We start from the raw sequence: 19365 nt of genomic DNA on the forward strand, positions 1-19365 counted from the left end.
CCATTAAAGCTTTGTCTTCTTGGTCTCCAGGTTGATCACGTTTCCTTGGGTATGGAGAATCTGCTTATCTGTTGGTTTCTGTAAATCCTCTGGCTTTATAGGAACGTAGTAGTAGCCCATGATGGAGAAGATCAGGCAGACCACCAGCAGGAGACAAGAAAACAAAATGAATTCTGCCCACTGCAGGAAGAAATAAATATAGAGATGAATGTGGAGAAACTTGAAATTAAATGGATATTTGTAGGATGAGCAGATTGATTCAGGATCACCAGTGTAGGCAGAGGTTTGCTAAAAGAAGAATGGGTTCACTGGCGTCTCCTCAGATGGGCCTATGATGGCCATTATTGCCACTCTTATATGTCTATTTTCCTGGCCATGTCTGTTTATATCTAGCCCATCTCATGCCACAGCACTGAGTAGGAAATGTGAGGGGCAAAGGGATAGGGGAACAGGGAGAAAAGGAACTTGGAGGGGAAATCATGGGTAGACAAGTTCCTACTTCCATCAGATCCATACCTGTACCAGGCCACTGAACTGTGCCACAACAAGCACGATGATATTCCCAACTGCAACTGTCAACAACCAGGCTGCCTGGAGTACAGATTTCATGCTAGAGGGAGCCTAAAGAGGACACAGGTTTGTGAGTAAACAAACGCCCTACAGCATCCATATGACCCATGCATCCAGAAAACTTTGCCCACAAAAGTTTCCAAATTTGAACTCCTGCCCCCCCCCCAAGTTCAGCTGTGGTGTTTGATTCAGGGCATGGAAATAATGTTAACAGTAAAAATAAGATGGAGCTCTTAATTGAATATTTTAATACATTATACCATATAATCTTCATTATACCCTAAGAGATAAATTCTACCAGTATTCTTATTTTATACATAAAGAAAAATAGCATCAGAGATCATTAACTTGCTCAAGTTTTTGCAATAGGTTGTACAGTCAGAATTTGAACATGGCCAGTTTGACTTCACAGTCCTTATTCTTTAAAAAAAATTTTTTTTGTGATCTATTTTTATTTTTGAAAGAGAGACAGATCCCGAGTGGGGAGGTGCAGAGAGAGAGAGGGAGGCACAGAATCTGAAACAGGCTCCAGGCTCTGAGCTGTCAGCACAGAGCCTAACACAGGGCTCCAACTCATGAACTGAAAGATCATGACCTGAGCAGAAGTTGGACACTCAACCTACTGAGCCACCAGGCGATCCCACAGTCCTCATTCCTAAAGTACCCTTTCCTAGATCCCAAGCAGCATCACCTATTATGCTGCCCTGCCATGATCCTGGGAGTCAAGATGACTCTCTGTTCAGGGTCATATGTAAGGAATCTAAGGCCGAAAAATAGAGAGGTCTTGACCAGGATCACATACCTATTTAAGGCAGTGCTAGGATTAAACCTCATCCTTCTCTGAGAAATATATATATACCTCCACTTTTCACTTGGAAAAACTTACCTGAGAATAAGAAAACTCAAGTCCTGTGACAGAGAACATGACCTCCCCAGCTGTAACCAGGGCATATTGTGGTAGCTGCCATGCAATGGACAGTTTGTTGGCTGGAGTGTCTTTCATCTTCCAGGCCTGAGGATCCTGATTGGTGTTCTTAGTGAGAGAAAGAAGAAATAGGCTTATCAGCAGTCACAAGTGAATATTTCTAACCTACAGCATTATGTGATCTTATATCCATCCCCTTTTTGTATTTTCATCCTTCAAGAAACTGAACAAATTCTATACAATTTCAGTTTTTGAAATTCTTTTTGGTAACACTGCACTCACTTACCAGGCTTCAATCAGATACCATTATTGACAAAGTCCTTAAAATGGCAGAATATTTTGATACTGTAGTTTGGATTTCCATCATTTTGAACTATAGGTATTTTGATCCTGGCTAACATTTTATTTTATTTTTAAAAAATTTTTTAAGTGTTTATTTATTTTTGAGAGGGGCGGGGGCAGGGGCAGAGAGAGGGAGACACAGAACCTGAAACAGACTCCAGGCTCTGATCTGTCAGCACAGAGCCCTACACAGGGCACCAACTCATGAACAGCAAGATCATGACCTGAGCCAAAGTCAGATGCTTAACCAACTGAGCCACCCAGGTGCCCCCTGACCAATATTTTAAATATAAAATGGCGTCTAAATTATACAAACACAATGAATTTTCAGCATGTTCTTGAGAAAATTTACTTCCTTGTCCAGTTTTCTATGTAAGCATAATTAAACTGGTTTTGGACATTTTCCATTAAAATTTTTATTTTACTAAAATTACTTTTATCAAAATTAATTATTTTCTTGGTATACCTTACATTAAACATTTTGTTGATCAAAATGTTGGATCAAAATGTTGAAAAATCTATATCAAATAGTGCCTGCTATTTTTAGTTCTATTTACTGGCCGTTATTTTTTAACTCAAATCTCACACATTCAAATTATGTGAAAAAGAGATAATTTTTCTGTAGAATTTTGGTCAAAAATATTTTTTCAGGGTCTTTTATTGTTGTTGTTGTTATTAATGTTACCAAATATATGTGATTCTATAATCTTCATTTCTTTGTCTGTAGGTTTTTAGTTATGGTTGGTTTTATTTTATATAGGCTATGTCTACTAATATTTGTTATAAATGGAATAAAAACTCTAAAATTACGTGTATTTCTTGAAGTGAAACCATTATTAGGTAGTAGGTATATTATCTAAAGTATAATGTGATTAAAATAGCAATTAAAACATCAAGATCAAAAGTCCTTGAAATCAAAAGTGTCTGACATCCAAATGTCCTTCATTTTCTGAGTCAAAGTGTCATTAGGTTCAAAGTAGGTAAATTTTGCTTCAATTGATATTATGAACAATACATAGACATATGTTCAGGTTTTCTTAGGCTAATAGAAGACCGTGACTTAAGCTTCTAAATCACGGTCTCGTACTCAAATACCCACAGGCAAACAATTAAGAAAACGAAACAGGCTAAATGGGAATGATGGGGGCTGTGGTAAAGTGGATAGCACAGGCCTCATCTAAAGGGCATAGCCATTACAGCACCAGCTAATTGACATGGTAATACTTGTAATTAAATCTTCTGTTACTGTTTTTTAAGAAACTTAAGAGAGGAGAGGAGGAGTTAAGATGGCAGAGTAATAAGGGAACCCTGGTCTTGTCCCTTGAACACAGCTAGATCAATATCAAACCATTTTGAACAGCTAGGAAATCAAGCTGAGGATTAACAGAACAATCTACATAATTTGAGGGAGAGAATGTGGCAGGTATATGGTGCAGTGAGGTGAAATGGGGGAGAGATAAGCCGTGGTGCTGCAGAGGGGGAGGAAAGCATTTTCACAGAGAGGAGAAAGAGAGGGAGAGAGAGCAGCACATTGGGTTTGTGCAAAAAAGCACTCTTCCCTCTGAAAACAGAGAGAAAGAGTAAAAACATGCACAGGGGACTGCACAAAAAAACTTAGCATGGGGAAAAGAAAAGGAGAAGGTTTCACTACCACCAGGTTTTTATAAACAGTGGAGCACAGATTCTGAAGTTTCAGAGGTTAGCCCCTCCCTGGTGGTTCTCTGGTGAGAAAGCAGGCCAGAACCCTGGGAATGGGCAGCATGGTCTGAGGATTCCCTGGGTTGCACAGGGAGAATGGGTTCCCCAGCTTGGAGTGCATTTAGTAGAGGTGATACAGTCTCCCATGGGCAAGAGACCCAGTGGGCACCATCAAACTGCCACATTCACCCATATAAAAACAGACACTGCCTGAGGGTAGCAAACCCTGGAGCGGGATATGTGTTGCAATTTACCACAAACTCTGAGCTGCTACTGCTGCATAATGGTACAACCATTTCCTGGGACAAGTGGGCCACACTGCAGCAAGACCCTTTTCTCTGGAACTGTGGAGGTATCTGAGGTGTGGGGTTTTGAAACACAGCCATTCCTGAGATAAAAATCTGGAGGGAGGCACTCCCTAGTAGGCTGATACCTGGGAGACAGGGGGAAGGCAGGGAGCTGACCGATGCCTGGGAGACAAAAGGGGCAACTGCACATCTGTGAAGGTACAAACTTCACACTCTGGAGACTAGGGAGTGGGGTGAAGGCATTTCCACCATTAGCCCACAAACACTAATCAACTCCAGTGAGCTACACAATGCCACCAAGTGGAGAATGGAGCTGTTACACCAAGCCTCCCTCCTACCGTCAACCCCCCCCCCCCACCTCCACTGTGCCCTGGAGGCCCCTCCTGCAGAAGACCAGCACAGATCCCTTCCCTGAGCTTAGTCTACTGATCACAGACTGCTGCAAAGTTTCAGTTATAGGGGAAACTGGATCTAGCTTCATTTTTGTTTGTTCATTTGTTGTTCCTTCTGTTTTTGTTTTGTTGTTGATGTTGTTGTTTTTCTTTTCTTTTGTTTCTTGTATACAGAAAAAGCACAATTTTTTAATTTTATTTTATTATTCTTTTTATTTTTTAAATTTTAAATTAAATTTTTTTCTCTCCTCTTTTCTCTTTTCTTTTTTTTTTCCATCAAGCCTCTCTTAACAAACAGACAAAAACACACCTAGGATCTGGCTCCCTTTATTTTTCATTTTTATTTCATTCTATTATTGTTGTTTTTTCTTCCTCCAAAATGACAAGATAGAGGAATTCACCTCAAAAGAAAGAACAGGAAGAAATGATGACCAGGTATTTGGTCAATGCAGATGTAAGATCTCTGAACTAGAATTTGAAACAATGATTATGGGATGCCTGGGTGGCTCAGTCAGTTGAGCCTTGGACTTCGGCTCAGGTCATGATCTCATGGTTGGCGGGTTTGAGCCCCACATTGGGCTTTGTGCTGACAGTGGGGAGCCTACTTCAGATTCTGTCTCCCTCTCTGCCCCACCCCCCTCTCAAAAATAAATAAACATTTAAAAAATCTTTTAAAATAAATAAAACAATGATTATAAGGATACTAGCAGGGCTTGAAAAAAAGCATAGACGACACCACAGAATCATTTATGCAGAGATAAAAGAACTAAAATCTAGTCAGGCTGAAATTAAAAATGCTATAACGAAGATGTAAACCCAAATGGAGGCCACAAAAACGAGGATGGATGAGGCAGAAGAACAAATTAGTGACATAGAAGATAAAATTATGGAAAATAATGAAGCTGAAAAGAAGAGGGAAACAAAGGTTAGAGATCACAAAGGCAGACTTAAGGAACTCAGCAATTTGTTAAAACATAATAACATTTATATCACAGGAGTCCCAGAAGATGAAGAGAGAGAAAAGGGGGCAGAAGGATTATGTGAGCAAATTATAGCTGAAAACTTCCCTAATCTGGGGAAAGACACAAACATCAAAATCCAAGAAGCACAGAAAACTCCCAGTAAATCCAACAAAATCTGGCTATGGCCAAGACATATCATAGTCAAATTCACAGTATACACAGACAAGGAAAGAATCCTGAAAGCAGCCGGTGGGGGGGTGAGGGGGGAGTCCTTAACCTACAAGGGAAGACAGACCAGGTTTGCAGAATATCTGTCCACAGAAACTTGGCAGGTCAGAAAGGTGTGGCAAAATATATTCAACATACTGAATGTAAAAAATAAGCAGCCAAGAACACTCTATCCAGCAAGGCTGTTGGAGAGATAAAGAATTTCCCAAACAAAAACTAAAGGAGTTTGTGACCACTAAACCAGCACGATAAGAAATTTGAAGTGGGACTCTGAGTGGAGGAAAAAAAAAAAGACCAAAAGCAAGAAAGACTAGAAAGGACTTGAGAGCATCACCAGATACACCAACTCTACAGGTAACACAATGGCACTAAATTCATGAATTTCAATAATCACTCTGAATGTAAATGGATTAAGTGCTCCAATCAAAAGACAGAGTAGCAGAATGGATAAAAAAAAAAATCTATCAATTTTCTGCCTACAAGAGACTCATTTTAGACCTAAAGATATCTACAGTTTAAAAGTGAGGCTATGGAGAACCATCTATCATGTGAATGGACATCAAAAGAAAGCCAGAGTAGCCATTCTTATATCTAGACAAACTAGATTTTAAGTTTTTTTAATGTTTATTTACTTTTGAGACAATGCAAGAAGCAGAGTGCAAGCAAGGGAAGGGCAGATAGAGGGAGACACGGAATCTGAAGCAGTCTCCAGGTTCTGAGCTGTCAGCCCAGAGCCTGACACTGCGCTTGAACTCACGAACTGTGAGATCATGACGTGAACCAAGGTTGACGGTTAACCAACTGAGCCACTCAGGCGCCCCAGACAAACTAGATTTTAAAACAAAGACTGAAATAAGAAATGAAGAAGGGCATTATATCATAATTGATACATAAATCAATTAATAACAAACATAAATAAACTCATTGATAATACAATAATAGTAGGGGACTTTAACACCCCACTTACAACAATGGAGAGATCACCTAAGCTGAAAATGAACAAGGAGACAATGGCTTTGAATGACACACTGGACCAGATGGACTTAACATATATTCAGAACATTTCATCTTAAAGCAGCAGAATACACATTCTTTTCGAGTGCACAAGGAACATTCTTCAGAATAGATCATATACTGAATCGCAAATCATCCCTCAACAAGTACAAAAAGATCAAGATCATACCATGCATATTTTCAGATCACAATGCTATGAAACTTGAAGTCAACCACAAGAAAAAAGAAAATGAAAACGAAAACATCACAGTCCAAAGCCTTTTGGATACAGCAAAGGCAGTCTTAAGAGGGAAGTATATTGCAATTCAGGTCTATCTCAAGAAGCAAGAAAGGTCCCAAATGGACAATCTAACTTTACAGTTAAAGAAGCTAGAAAAGGAACAGTAAATAAAGACTAAAGCCAGCAGAAGAAGGGATACAATAAAGATTAGAGCAGAAATAAATGATATAGAACAAAATCCAGTAAAAAGATCGATGAAACTAAGAGCTGGTTCTTCGAAATAATTAACAAAATTGATAACCCCCTAGCCAGACTTAGCAAAAAGAAAAGAGAAAGGACCAATATAGATAAAATCAAGAATGAAAGAGGACAGATCATAACCAACACCTCAGAAATACAAACAAGTATAAAAGAATACCATGAAAAATTATATGCCGACAAACAGGACAATCTGGAGGAAATGGATAAATTCCTAGAAACTCACACACTACCAAAACTGAAACAGGAAGAAATAGAAAATTTCAACAGATGTGTAACCAGCAAAGAAATTAAATCAGTAATCAACAATTTCTGTCTTCCCAGGGGGAATTCTACCAGATATTTAAAGAAGAGTTAATACCCATTCTTCTCAGACTCTTCCAAAATATAGAAATGGAAGAAAAACTTCTAAACTCATTCTGCAAAGCTAGCATTACCATGATTCCAAAACCAAAGACTCCACTAAAAAGGAGAATTACAGGCCAATATACCTGATGAACCTGGATGCAAAAATTCTCAACAAGATACTAGCAAATTGAATTCAACAGTACATTAAAAGAATTATTCACCATGATAAGTGGGATATGTTCCTGGGCTGCAGGGTTGGTTCAATATCCACAAATCCACCAATGTGATACCCTACATTAATAAAAGAAAGTCTAAGAACCATATGATCCTGTCAATAGATGCAGAAAAAGCATTTAACAAAACACAGCATCCTTTCTTGATAAAAACCCACAAGAAGGTGGGATATATGGAACATACCTCAACATCATAAAGGCCATATATGAAAGACCAACAGCTAGTAACATTCTCAATAGGGAAAAACAGAGAGCTTTTCTCCTACAGTCGGGTATAAGACAAGGATGTCCACTCTCCCCATTACTATTTAATATAGTTGTAGAAGTCTTAGCCTCAGCAATCACACAACAAAAAGAAATAAAAGGCATCAAAATTGGCAAGGAAAAAGTGTAACTTTCACTATTTGCAGATGACATGATATTCTTTGTAGAAAACCTGAAAGACTCCACTAAAAAATTGCTAGAATTAATTCATGAATTCAGCAAAGTTGCAGGATATAAAATCAATGTGCAGAAACCTGTTGCATTTCTATATACCAATAATAAAGCAGCAGAAAAAGAAATCAAGGAATCGATCTCATTTGCAATTGCATTAACACAATGAGATACCTAGGAATAAACCTAACTAAAGAGGTAAAAGATGTATACTCTGAAAATTATAGAACACTTATGAAAGAAATTGAAGAGAACACAAAGAAATGGAAAAGCATTCCATACTCATGGATTGGAAGAACAAACATTATTAAAATGTCCATACTACCCAAAGCAATCTACACATTTTTTATATTAAATATAATTTATTGTCAAATTGGTTTCCATACAGCAATGTACACATTTAATGCAATCCCTATCAAAATACCACCAACATTTTTCACAGAGCTAGATCAAATCTTAAAATTTGTATGGAACCACAAAAAACTCCAGATAGCCAAAGCAATCCTGTAAAAGAAAAACAAAACTGGAGGCATCATGATTCTGGATTTCAAGCTGTATTACAAAGCTGTAGGCATCAAGACAATATGGTACTGGCACAAAAACAGACACATAGATTAATGGAACAGAACAGAGAACCCAGAAATGGATCCACAACTATACTGCCAACTCATCTTTGACAAAGCAGGAAAGAATACCCAATGGGAAAAAGTATTTTCAACAAATGGTGTTAGGAAAACTGGATGGCAACATGTAGAAGAATGAAACTAGGCCACTTTCTTACACCATACACAAAAGTAAATTCAAAATGGATGAAAGACCCAAATGTGTGACAGGAAACCATCAAAATCCTACAGGATAAAACAGGTAGCAAACTTCTTTGACTTCAGCTGAAGAAACTTCTTACTAGACATGTCGCTGAAGGCAAGGGAAACAAAAGCCAACAGGAACTATTGGGACTTCACGATAAAAATCTTCTGCACAGTGAAGGAAACGATCAACACAACTAAAAGGCATCCTACAGAATGGGAGAAGATATTTGAAAATGGCATAACTAATAAATGTTAGTACCAAAAATCTATAAATAATGTATCAAACTCAACACCCAAAAACCAAATAACTCAGTTAAGAAATGGGCAGAATACATGCATAGACACTTTTCCAGAAAAGACATCCAGATGGCTAACAGACACATGAAAAGATGCTTAACATCACTCATCATCAGGAAAACAAAAAAAAAATAAACACAATGAAATACCACCTCACACCTGTCAAAATGGCTAAAATTAACAATGCAAGATATAACAGGTATTGGTGAGGATGCAGAGAAAGGGGAACCCTCATGCACTGTTGGTGGGAATGCAAACTGGTGCAGACACTCCTGAGAATAGTATGGAGGTTCCTTATGAAAGTAAAAATAGAATTACCCTACAGTCTAGCAATTGCACTATTAGGTATTTACCCAAAGGATACAAAATACAGATTCAAAGGGGTACATGCACCCCAATGTTAATAGCAGCATTATCAACAATAGCCAAACTATGGAGATAGCCCAACTGTCCATAAACTGATGAACAGATAAAGAAGATTTGGTGTGTGTGTGTGTGTGTGTGTGTGTGTATGTATATATACTATATATATATAGTGGAGTATTAGCCATCAAAAAGAATGAAATTTTGCCATTTGCAATGATATGGATGGAGCCAGAATGTATTATGCTAAGCGAAATAAGTTAATCAGAGAAAGACAAATACCATATGATTTAACTCATGTGGAATTTAAGAAAAAAGACAAATGAACATATGAAAGGAAGGGGAAAAGAGAAGAAAGGGAAACAAACCACAAGATACTCTTAATGATAGAGAATAAACTATGGGTTGATGGAGGAAGGTGGGTGGGAGATGGGCTGGATGGGTGATGGGTACTAAGGAGGGCACTTATTGTGATGAACACTGAATGTTGTACGTAAATGATGGGTCACTGGATTCTACTCCTGAAACCAATATTGCATTATATGTTAACTAACTAAAATTTTTTAAAAAGAGAGAGAAATGTTAAGAATCCAGCTTCTTACATGAAATCCACCGAATTTTAAGTATTGTCAACTAATAATGATTATTATTACTTTTGTCAGTCCTGTGCAGGCCAAAGAAAATAGGACTATGGAAAAACCTGGGCCCCCAAGCTCCAACTTATGATGTTTACTTTAAATGCTTATTAGATCCTGGCATTCAGAAACAATATGTATGACTTCTATCCTGAGTAGCATACAAAAAACCGAACAAACAAAAAGTAGAATAATAACAGGAATACAAGTGTTATGGGTTGAATTGCGTCCCCTTAAAACTCATATGTTGAAGGCCTAACCCCAACTGAGTACTGAGAATGTGACCTTACTTGGATATAGGTTTTTTGCAGATATAATTAGTCATGTGAAAATGGGGTCATTAGGGTGGGTTCTAATCCACTGTGGCTGGTATTCTCATAAAAAGAATGTTGGACACAGACAAGCCTTCACTTGAAGGCAGAGATTGGGGTGATTCTTCTACATATCAAGGAATACCAAATGTTGCCAGAAAACCACTAGAAGCTAGAGGAGAAAGGGGCGCCTGGGTGGCTCAGTCAGTTGAGCATTCAGCTCAGGTCATGATCTCACAGTTTGTGAGTTTGAGCCCCACGTCGGGCTCTGTGCTGACAGCTCCTAGCCTGAAGCCTGCTTCGGATTCTGTGTCCCCCGCCCACCCCCTCACAAGCACAATGAGATATTATTCACATCTACTAGGATGGGTATAAAAAAGACAGAAAAAAAGTGTTGGTGAAGATGAGGAGGAATTTCAACCTTCACACACTATTGGTGGGAATGTAAAATGGAATTCATTTTGGAAAAGTTCCTAGTGGTGCCTCAGATGGTTAAAACTTAGAGTTACCATGTGACCCAGAAATTCCACTCATACATATATACTCAAGAGAAATGAAAATGTCCATGCATGGGGCGCCTGGGTGGCTCGGTCGGTTAAGCGTCCGACTTCGGCTCAGGTCATGATCTCACGTCCGTGAGTTCGAGCCCCGTGTCAGGCTCTGTGCTGACCGCTCAGAGCCTGGAGCCTGTTTCAGATTCTGTGTCTCCCTCTCTCTCTGCCCCTCCCCTGTTCATGCTCTGTCTCTCTCTGTCTCAAAAATAAATAAACATTAAAAAAAAAAAAAGAAAATGTCCATGCAAAAACTTGTACATGAATGTTCATAACAACCTTATTTATAATAGTGAAAAGGTAGAAACAACCCAACTGTCCATTAACTGATGAATTGACAAATAAAATATGTTACATCTATATAATGGAATATTAATTAATAGTAACAAGAAATGAAGCACTGATACATCCTACAACATGAATGAACCTTGGAAAATATGCCAAATGAAAGAATTCAGACACAAAAGTCCACCTATTATATCATTCTATATTTCTATTATATGCCTATTGCCTATGTTATCTCTTTTAATGTCCCTTATAGAGACCTTAATAGACTTTCTAAAGTCCCGAAAGAACCTATCACTTTACACTAGAAATAAGTATGTGACCCTGCACCAACATACAATTTTCTTTGGATCCCAGGATAAATACAGATACAGATAATAAATATAGATATAAATATAGATACAGATATATGGAAGGAGAGAGTAGGGTGGTCATGAGTTACTTACATTAGTAATAACAAACAGATAAGTTGCACCAAAGTCTAGTAGACCCATATTCAGTAAAAAGTCCTTATCTTCTGTTCTACAATGTACTGCAGCATATCTGGAACAGGACAATTTTAGTTAGAATAAACACCACATTTATTCTAGAAAATGCATTCCCATCTCCAGGGAAAGAGTGACCTCATCTCTCTATTCATGGTGAGTCAAGCAGCAAAGCTACCATTTCTCTTTGAAAAGAAGTCTCTAGGAGTGATTGATTTTAATGCCAGGTTTTTCTGACCCAGATCTGAGCTCTTCATTGTCTGTCAGGTAGTTTTTTTTTTTAACCTTATGCCTGAATAAAGAAGGCACAAATCATCTTCTTTTGTGGGCTTCAGGCCCTCAGTCTTCTCATCCAAGCCTTATGTGTTTTTCTCATCCAAGTCTTAAGAATTAGTGAAACAGTATAAAACAGGAAACCTGAGTACACTCAAAATCAATCCCCACACCTATATGCAAAGAAAACATTTAAAAAACAATTGTTATATGTAGGGTGCCATTCCAGAAGACTCTGTTGTGCTATTTGGAACGCAACTGAATTTTATTTGTACAATGACATTGGGCCAGTGGAATAAAATGAAATTGCAAAAACGAAAAATAAAAATAAAAATAAAGAACAATTGTTGATAAAAGTAAAAGGTCCACAAGGGTAATGCTCTTACTCTCCACTTTGTACAGTTATGTAAGCAGACACACCATAGTCTTCACCAACACTGAGGAAGATATCTGTAGTCAGGGAGATGTTGACTTCTTTGTGTAATGTATTAATAAACCTAAGGGTAGAGACATTGTCACATATCAGACAAACCCTCCCAAACAGGGACACCTGTTTATCGCTATATTCCCAGTGCCTAGAACAGTTTTTGGCACACAATAGCAACCACCTAATCTTGACGGCCATAAGTATGTGCATCTCTCTATTTCATGCCTGATTCCTGCTACAGAGACCAGTGACCTCTTGGGTTCTCTATCTCTGTAACTTTCCCTGGACACCTGACATGATTTTTGCCTTATCTGGATTCAAAACCAAAGGTGTTACCTTTACTACACCATAGGGCTTCTACAGGTTTACAAAAAACTATGCTTTAAAAACACAGTAACAATAAGGGATATTCAACCACGAACCATGAAGAAAGGATTATTTGCTCACTTCTAAATTTTTCTCTGGTGATCACAGAGAGGGAAGTACTCAGTTATTTTCCTGAGAGCAAGATAAGTGGATAAAATTCAACAAAAAGGGATGTACACATTAGAGCACCGGGGGCATATACAGATACAGGGTCATCTTTTAATACCACATGGGAAAGCAAACCTGTCTCTCATTGTCCTGGAAAATGCCTCTGATACCCATGCCCTTGATATTATAGGAGAGAGAATCCCTGTACAAGACAAATAGAATGTGAGGCTACTTTATCTGAAGCCCCACAGATCAGAAGAGAGACCAAGATTCAAAACAGAGTGGCCTGGGGTCTCCTTGACATCCAAACCTCACAGTTGTCATCCCATTGGCTGTTTTGTTTCCTTCATCCTTCACCTGTAATAGAGGAAAGTAAAAATCAGTTACTGGTGACAACAAGGAACTGATAGTCAGAAATCTGCTCATCAGGCATATCTTTGGTAAGATATAAATGATCCAGTCAAAAAAAGATAACAGTTTGGAACCTAGATCATTCCTCAACTTACCATCATGCTGGAAATATTTTTTCCATCTTCTCGAAGGATCAGACTGTACCAGTTCTTCTCCTCCACAGAATGTTTAGTGTAGACGGACAGATTATGGTATGTTAGGTAGAAGTGGAAATCCTGGCTTTTTGTCTTTAGGTGGAGTTGGGCATAGTGTGGCAATCTCTGTGGAATGAAGAAATTGTCATGCTCAACTTCTGATGCATTGTAGACATCACAGTCTCATAGCATCCCAGGGCAGGTGAGCTCATCAGACACTTTCAACTTTGCCCTTTAACCTAGCAATTCTGTTTTTAGGAATATGCTATATTAGAGTAATTGGAGGCATGCATAAAGATTTATGAGTAAGGATGTTCATTATAGGATTATGTATAATAAAAAAAATCTTAAATACCTATAAGGATATACCTCAGTAAACTATGATATATCCATAAAATGGAATATCATGTGTCCATTAAAATCATGCTCTCGACAAAGAAGGATGATTATGATATGATTAATGTTAAGAAAAAAATCAGGGGCGCCTGGGTGGCTTGGTCGGTTAAGCGTCCGACTTCGGCTCAGGTCATGATCTCACGGTCCGTGAGTTCGAGCCCCGCGTCGGGCTCTGTGCTGACCGCTCAGAGCCTGGAGCCTGTTTCAGATTCTGTGTCTCCCTCTCTCTGACCCTCCCCTGTTCATGCTCTGTCTCTCTCTGTCTCAAAAATAAATAAACGTTAAAAAAATTTTTTTAAAAAGAAAAAAAAAAGAAAAAATCAAAGTTCAACACAGCATGTAGAGTTTGAGTACTTTTTAAAAACGTATTTATTCGTTTATACAAAAATGCTTAACTGATCATCTCTGGTTAGTGGAATTACAGGTGATTTTTATGTCTTTCTACATACTCTTCAGTTTTCAACAATAGATGTATATTATTTTTATTATTAAAAATAATATCTTAAAATAAATATTTCAGAATATTTACAGTAATATTAGTGAAAATATACAAGCCAAATCCTTCCAGAGGATGTGATATTAGGAAGCAGTTTGAAATAACGATACAAATGACAACCCACTGAGAGCTTACAATGTCCCTGACACTAAGTGCTTTACATATAATATTTATCCTTACAAAAGCTTATGGCATAAAAATTATTGCCATTTTACAGATGATGAAACTGAGATTAGAGATAAAGTATCTTGTTCAGGGTCTTATAGCTATGGAATGGCAGAACCAGGAATTGGACTGGGGCCAGTTTGACTCCACAAGTGTGTGCTTCTAACCACTATATTATGCTGTCACCTTGATGCATAATCTGAATGTGTTTCTTTTTTAAAAAAATTGTTTAGTGTTTATTTATTTTTGAGAGAGAGACAGACAGAGGTGAGCCAGGGAGGGGCAGAGAGACAGGGAGACACAGAATCCAAAGCAGGCTCCAGGCTGTCAGCACAGAGCCCGACATGGGGATCGAACTCACCAACCAGAAGATCATAACCTGAACCAAAGTTCAGGATACTTAACCAACTGAGCCACCGAGGTGTCCCTGAATGTGTTTCTAATTAAGTCAAGTCCATATCTCACCTGAAAGGATCTGAGGGACTCTTCCAGCAGAGTATTGTTTTCATCTCCCAGTACTGTCACCTTCACCTCATCATCTGCCAGATTCAAGACTTGCAGGAAAATCTCTTGAGGACCGGGCTGCGGTGGGGTCATTCTCTTAGGGCATAGAATGCATGTCAGAATTACCAACAAATAACCCTTCAAATACAATGAGAACACATAGCTCTGTCCTATCTCTGACAGCCTAGTCCATCTAGTCAAGAGGACAGTTTTCTCCCTCTGAAGAGTATTTGGCTTAGAAAACTTTGAAGGCAGTTTGGAGGGGGAAGCACCAGCTCAGTGTAGCAAGCACTGATGCTACGTAACAAACTCCATGCTTTTTGACTCAGTTGTGGCCTCATACATCATTCCCCAATAATGGCTATTCCATCTGCCAAATATTCAAAAGCCTGTGTTCCCAAAGGGATGACTAGATACCTTGGATATTAGTGTTTGGGAATTCCTTGACAATATACCCTGAATCACTCAGGTGGGAGGTGGGCCTCATTTTACATTGCTGTTCTACCCTTGTATCTACTCGTTTACCACTGATAGTTATGATGCACCCTCTTTAGATCAGGTACTGTCTAGATCAGGTACTGACTGTGCTAGGTCCCAGGCAACCAGGATTGAACAAATCAGAAGAGTGAATACCATAGATATGGTCTTGCCCTCATGGAGCTTTAGATTTATTGAACTCACATTAATTTTTAACTCTACAGCTGCTGCAACTGCAAACGCCAGGCTTGCTAGGATCATACCAACAGCCATTTTCCTAAGTGATCTGCAGAGGAAAGGGAGAGACAATATATCTAAACTTTAAATCTAAACCCTCTAAGCCTACCATTAAAGACCTTTCCTGATTTGGTCCCAGCTACTCCTCACACTGAAGAGTTCTCTGTTAATGCACCACATTTTCCCACATCAACTTTTGTTTATGATGGTCTTTCTACACATTATGTCATCATAACCAAAAATAATAGTAGTGCAGCCAGATATATTGAACATTTGCTATATGCCAGGCACTATACATTTTTACCTCATTTTCTTCTTCTTTATAAGTCTTTCTTGACTGTCAGCAGGAAGGACTCTCCTTGCTCTATATTTCCCTGGCACTTTGTTTCCTTTCTTACTGCACTTAATATATATCACATTGTGTAATAATTATCCTTGCATGTCTTCTACCTCCCTTATTAAACAGTGAACTCCTTCAGGGCTGGATCTGTGCTGTTATATTTGCATGGCATTGGTGCTGAACTCAATAATATCTGCTCAATCAATGAGTAAATGAAAAAAGACCATTTGAATACATTTGAATATGATAATGTGGTCATCAAAAAGAAATTGCTATTAAATCAGGAATTAGAGGAGGCTTGAAAACCCTCTGGTCAAATTTACAAAGAATAACACTTCTTTTCTTTTTAAGTTTTTATTTATATTCCAGTTAGTTAACACACAGTGTAATATTAGTTTCATGTCTACAATATTCAACATTTCCATACAACACCCGGTGCTCCTATTTAGAATGGGGGGAAAGCAGTAATTAGGGACAACTCTATTCCCACTCTTACTAGGTACCCACTTTGTTTCATATAGACAATAGAAGATTTAAAGGGATTAGTTGTCATGATAGGCTTTAGACTTTGAAGAGGCAACATTCAAGAATAAAGCAACAAGTTGATTTAGGATTCTATTCTCACATACTTTTGACTTTCCATGAAGCTTAGATCTACCTCTTCAACATCACACAGTTCAGTCGGCAGTAATGGCTTGGACTGTCTATAATAAGAATTAGTTAGCTCTAATTCCCATCCTCCAGTATCAATAGGCATTTAGTTTAACTTAGATACATAGAAGCAGAAAAATTATAAACCAAAACAAATCGTGACTAAGTAGAAAAGTACTGACATTGAACTTTTATCAAGCTGAGCAAATATTAAGCCAGTTTAAATAACAAAGGCATAGTGAGCACTTACAAGAAGTTAATTCCACATTTGGAAACCAGCCGATAAATGACAAGGTCAAACAATGGAATGAAGATAAGAACCAGAAGGGGATTTAGTACCTGTAACATCATGGTAAAAAGGATTAATTACACATATTCTTCTACCTCAAGTGTAAGTACGTACTCTCATTTGCTTGTGTGTACTCTAACGTTCAAACATACTTTCATTGTACTAAGTATGGAATGATTCCACCTCTTTCAGTCCTTAATACCCAGGACTCTATTTGCCCTGCATAGCACCTCAGCTTCTCAATATCCCACAGAACAAATTTCACTCTGAACCTGTTTTTCTGTCCAACCAGTTGGGAATTTTCCCCTCCCAATTTCACTTATCTTTTCCTGTTCCACAGCCCAAGGGAAAATGTGAAGGAGAGAAGGAAGAATTGGGGATTATTAAACAAGGGCTTAAAAAAGAACTGGGAGTCACCCAATTGTGTTTTACTCACACAACAAAGCCTTACACTTTCTTGGACAATATTTCCAAAATACTGTCTTGACATGGAAAAAAAAAACCCGAGCTTATACTTCTCTTGTGAGATCAAAATTCACTCTACTTGGAAGTGGGCAGGATGTGAAAGAGAAGTGTGGGGCAAAAGGAGAATATTTTCACCCCTATCCTTAATCCTCCTCAGCATACAAGGAAACAAACATCCAGTTATATTTGGTAATCCTGATATTATAGGTAGAAGTATAGATAAGGAAAGCCATAAATCCCCATGAGTATAGAGAAAACTCCTACCTGCATCTGGTCAGGCTGAAGCACAAAAACACCCTGAAAAATTATAATAAATTACACTTTGATGGTGGCTAAAGACAAGAATAGCTTGGATCAAAAATATTGCTAATTAGTAGGAGAGATACATAAGATAAAATTCACCAGGTCTTTAGTTCAGGGCCATGGTTGCACTTCTAAGGGTATTTGGGGAAACAGACTGGGAATGGCTTCAGACAATGCTTGCTGAAGGCAGGTAGGCCTAAAGGAGAATTTTCTTTTTTGGTGTACTATGGTTTTCTTGAGAGAGAGTAGAGTCAGTGTGTTTTTGTTAATTTCAGTAACTGCAGTTGTAGGTGATAATGTGCAGAACACAATGTTATGGTTAGGATAATGACTTCCACTAACACACAGTGTTTCCAAAGTTGTTCTCCAGGGGTCAACGAGAGAACAACCATAGTAAATTCTGGACAACCAGAGAAAGGGAAAAGGTAAAATTATAGTTTGCAGGCTCCAAATAGACTGGTTAATAAAATCTTGGTATTATTCCACCCTGCCCTCTTCACAACTGAGATGGTAGAAAAACAATATAATAATCTAAGTAGAACAACTGAGAGCCTAGATGAGACTCTGACTTTGCTAAAGAATGGAGATTGGAAAAACAAAATGTTCACAACTGTCCCATTCCTTGTCCATGTACAAAGTAGCACATTTCTAGGTCCTCTACACGAACCTGGGATGGGCTAAATGTGTAGTGGCACCAATCAAATCCGATGCTGCTATACCCCAGGAAGGCTTAGATGGGAGAAAACATTCTCTATCCCAAGTCTCTATCATTTCATTTACTCTCTTCTCAGTACTTCCTTGTATACATTTAAACCTTTCCATCTTTATATTCCTGATTTCTAAAGAGAAGATTCTGTGTTTTTATTTCTAGACTAGCTTTTTAAATTTTGCCTACTCAGTACCTTCATGTTAAAGGCACCTCTCTTATGATCTTAAGTCAGTTTTCAGGCAAAAACACAAAGAAATTAATTTTTCCCTGATATGGATTGTAAAGAAAATAATAGATTTCTCTGGAAAATCTTTTCTCACCAGATTCCCATTCATCCTTGTGGCTTGCAAGGTCCATCGTGAGCCCTAGGGGTGACAGATGCTATTATGAGAAATTCCTTTCCTGTGAGAGGAAAGGGGCTGGAATAAGGAGTTGTTTTCAAAAGAACCATTCTTACCTGCTGATCCAAAAGAGCCCAGAACATGGGAAGTGGAATATATAGGAATAGTACCCTGGTCAGTGCCTTCACATCCATAATGAGCTGCTTCTGCAAGAAAGGGAAAGAAGGAACAGGCTGAATTTCTAGACTTGGTTTTCTTGTTTAGAGTAGAAATGTCCCAGAACAGTAAGAGAAGAAGTCAAATGCAGTAAGAGGGAATCAGTTTGGACATTAAAAATCTCCATGGAGGCATAAGATATTTCTGTTCTTCCAACTTACTGGGTATTTCTCAGCTGCCCAGTCCAGCCAGTGCTGTCGCTTAGGAATGTCCCCAGAGCGGTTGTTGAAACGGTTGGAAATAGCAAACTAGGGCAGAGCATAAATATCAGAGCATAGATACCAGAGCATAGATACCAGAAGTGTGACAAAAAGAAAGCATCCCATGCCTTTTCTAATTCATTATCCCTTCCCTCAGATACACATACTTTAATTGACTTACTCCAACC

At 38.3% G+C, this 19365-nt stretch overlaps 1 protein-coding gene across 2 annotated transcripts in view; it reads right to left on the reverse strand.

The window, feature by feature from the left end:
• Positions 1-3: 3 nt before the first annotated feature.
• The window catches only part of SLC15A2 (solute carrier family 15 member 2), a 35371-nt gene continuing 16009 nt past the window's right edge, over positions 4-19365 (reverse strand). For both annotated transcript variants that reach the window (XM_047100008.1, XM_047100009.1), the window contains 14 exons: positions 19139-19225; positions 18878-18967; positions 18741-18785; positions 17673-17705; positions 16905-16993; positions 15631-15712; positions 14911-15045; positions 13350-13514; positions 13154-13200; positions 12329-12439; positions 11631-11727; positions 1457-1603; positions 517-621; positions 4-180 (listed from right to left, as the gene is read on the reverse strand). In XM_047100008.1, coding sequence (XP_046955964.1) covers positions 4-180; positions 517-621; positions 1457-1603; positions 11631-11727; positions 12329-12439; positions 13154-13200; positions 13350-13514; positions 14911-15045; positions 15631-15712; positions 16905-16993; positions 17673-17705; positions 18741-18785; positions 18878-18967; positions 19139-19225 — 1410 coding nt within the window. The remainder of the gene's footprint in view (positions 181-516; positions 622-1456; positions 1604-11630; positions 11728-12328; positions 12440-13153; positions 13201-13349; positions 13515-14910; positions 15046-15630; positions 15713-16904; positions 16994-17672; positions 17706-18740; positions 18786-18877; positions 18968-19138; positions 19226-19365) is intronic.

Source organism: Lynx rufus, unplaced genomic scaffold (assembly GCF_022079265.1).
Source record: "Lynx rufus isolate CCGP_SWC_20201006 ecotype Redwood Valley unplaced genomic scaffold, mLynRuf1.p SCAF_5, whole genome shotgun sequence".
Taxonomy (NCBI): domain Eukaryota; kingdom Metazoa; phylum Chordata; class Mammalia; order Carnivora; family Felidae; genus Lynx; species Lynx rufus.